This window comes from Rhea americana, unplaced genomic scaffold, assembly GCF_003343005.1.
Source record: "Rhea americana isolate MKP2758 unplaced genomic scaffold, rheAme1 scaffold_354, whole genome shotgun sequence".
Lineage (NCBI taxonomy): Eukaryota > Metazoa > Chordata > Aves > Rheiformes > Rheidae > Rhea > Rhea americana.
In genome coordinates, this window is record NW_028186484.1 from 426,276 (window position 1) to 428,280 (window position 2,005).

Below are 2,005 nucleotides of genomic sequence, written 5' to 3' on the forward strand. Positions count from 1 at the left end.
GCGGCCCCGCACCCGCGCAGGGCAGCCCCGATGAGGCAGGCGGCCCCGGCGACCCCACCATGGTGCTGCGGCTGAAGTTCCTCAACGACACAGAGCGTCTGGCCCGGGTGCGCCCTGGTGACACCGTGGGGGCCTTGAAGAGGTGAGGTGCCTGTCAGACCCAGCCACACTGGCACCTGTCAGCATTTGCCAGTGGCCAYGGGGCCTTCCCAAGCCCTGCTTTGCCGTTTCTGCCCTTCCCTGAGGTCGMTCTGAGCTCAGAGCTGCTGCGGTTTGTGCCTGATCCTGCTGCTCTTGGGGCAGTTGGACAGCGTGTTGTAGCGGGCACCTTTGCTTCTAGCAGCGTGTCTGATGCAGCTGATGGCATGGGGGGATGTAGCCAGGCTTCCCGCGGTCAGAACAGATGGTGAAAGTGTTTGCAGCCTGGTCTGGAGCCGGGAGTGGTGTACTAAGGAGGAAGGTAGATGTGAGGGACTCTGCATTGGTGAAAACATGATGTTTTTCTCCTTGTCTTCTCCAACCCAGGGCCTATTTCCCAGGCCAGGAGCAGCATGTGCGGCTGATCTACCAGGGTCAACTGCTGCGAGATGACGCTCAGAGCCTGGCTGCCCTGCACCTCACCCACAACAGTGTCCTGCACTGCCACATCTCCCAGCACAGCCCAGCCCCTGCGCCCACCGGCCCCCACGCGTCYGCTGACCCTGTGCACACAGCCCTCAACGTGGGCAGCCTCATGCTGCCGCTCTTTGTGCTCATGCTGGCTGTGCTCTGGTACTTCCAGCTGCAATATCGACACGTCTTCACTGCCACTGCAACCACCTTCTTGGCTGGTCTCACCTTGCTCTTCAGTTTCATGGCCTTCACCATGTACCGCAGATAGCATTATCCCTGCACCCCTGAAAGGACCCTATAAGCCCTCCTACCTGGGAATAAACTTCGTACTGGGTGGAGTTTGCCCRCTGCACCTGAACACGAGGGGGAGTCTGGGCTATTGACTGCATCTCCTGGTTTTTCTAGGGGACTGTTTAACAGGCTTGCTGGATCTGAGCAAGTCAGATCAGGGCTTGAGTCCTGATGCCTAGCCAGGAGGTAGGCAGTCTGTGGCCCACATTCTTTTGTCCCTTGGCTCCTTTCTCTTTATGGCAGAGGAAGAAGGGGTGCTGCTGTAAGGGAGCACCTACCTGGAGCCTGGCAGTGCTAGTTCTGTGCTACAGCCAGAGCCTTAATTGTTGCAAGTGCAAAGTGTTGTGCTACCTCTAGGGAGGGAAAATACTATATTGCAAGGAGCATACTATAGTATGCAAGGAGCATACTAGGGAGGGAAAATACTATATTGCAACCTACAGGATGGGTTAAGATGTCTTGAAGTGGTCCTCTGTTAGCCCCTGCTGAGAGGAATCCTGCTGTGCAAATGGAGCCTGTCCAAGCTCACCTGCCCCCATGTGTTCTTTGCACGTGTTCTGTACACAGGCTGGGCACTCCACGTGCTTGCTCATCCACAAACTTGTGTATGGTGTAAGTGCTCCAGGGAGCCCTGTGTGCACATCTCTCCTTGCACGCTTTAGTGCTTGCCCATCTGCACACAGACCCAGGCTCTGTCCTGTGTCCTGGTGCCTGATTAACTGCTTCCCATGAGAGTGACGCTGTGCTACAAGCAGTGCTACAAGCAAYGGTACCGTGAAAGGGAGCTGCTGGCAGCTGGGGGCTGCCCGTGCTTTGGTCTCGTGGCTGTTGCTGCCAGGATGCTGGAGGGGCAGGTGGGTATGGCGTGCGGGTGTGACGCGGCCGTTGTGCACCACACTCCTGGCAGGGAGCGGTGGTGCTGGGCCCCCGGGCTCACCGCAGCGGCTCTGCCTGCAGGCTCCCCGGGGTGGGAGTTGGGGGGGCAAGGCTCAGAGCAGTGGAGCATGTTGCTCACTAATGCTTCTTTTAAAATAAAAACCCACAACTGTGAATGCTTAAAATGCTGTGTCGCTGTGCGTGGGAAGGTCCCCAGCGGGGGGGG

General features: G+C 57.9%; 2 protein-coding genes across 2 annotated transcripts in view; both read left to right on the top strand.

Moving 5' to 3' along the window:
- The first annotated feature begins 6 nt into the window (after positions 1-6).
- TMUB1 (transmembrane and ubiquitin like domain containing 1) lies at positions 7-948 on the top strand. Its single transcript, XM_085312029.1, has 2 exons — positions 7-142; positions 526-948. Exons 1-2 carry the CDS (start codon positions 60-62, stop codon positions 878-880), a joined length of 438 nt encoding a protein of 145 aa, XP_085168155.1. The 5' UTR covers positions 7-59; the 3' UTR covers positions 881-948.
- A 398-nt stretch (positions 949-1,346) lies between these two features.
- The window catches only part of FASTK (Fas activated serine/threonine kinase), a 19,549-nt gene continuing 18,890 nt past the window's right edge, over positions 1,347-2,005 (top strand). The window contains exon 1 of the mRNA XM_085312026.1: positions 1,347-1,757. Coding sequence (XP_085168152.1) covers positions 1,632-1,757 — 126 coding nt within the window. The 5' untranslated portion in view covers positions 1,347-1,631. The remainder of the gene's footprint in view (positions 1,758-2,005) is intronic.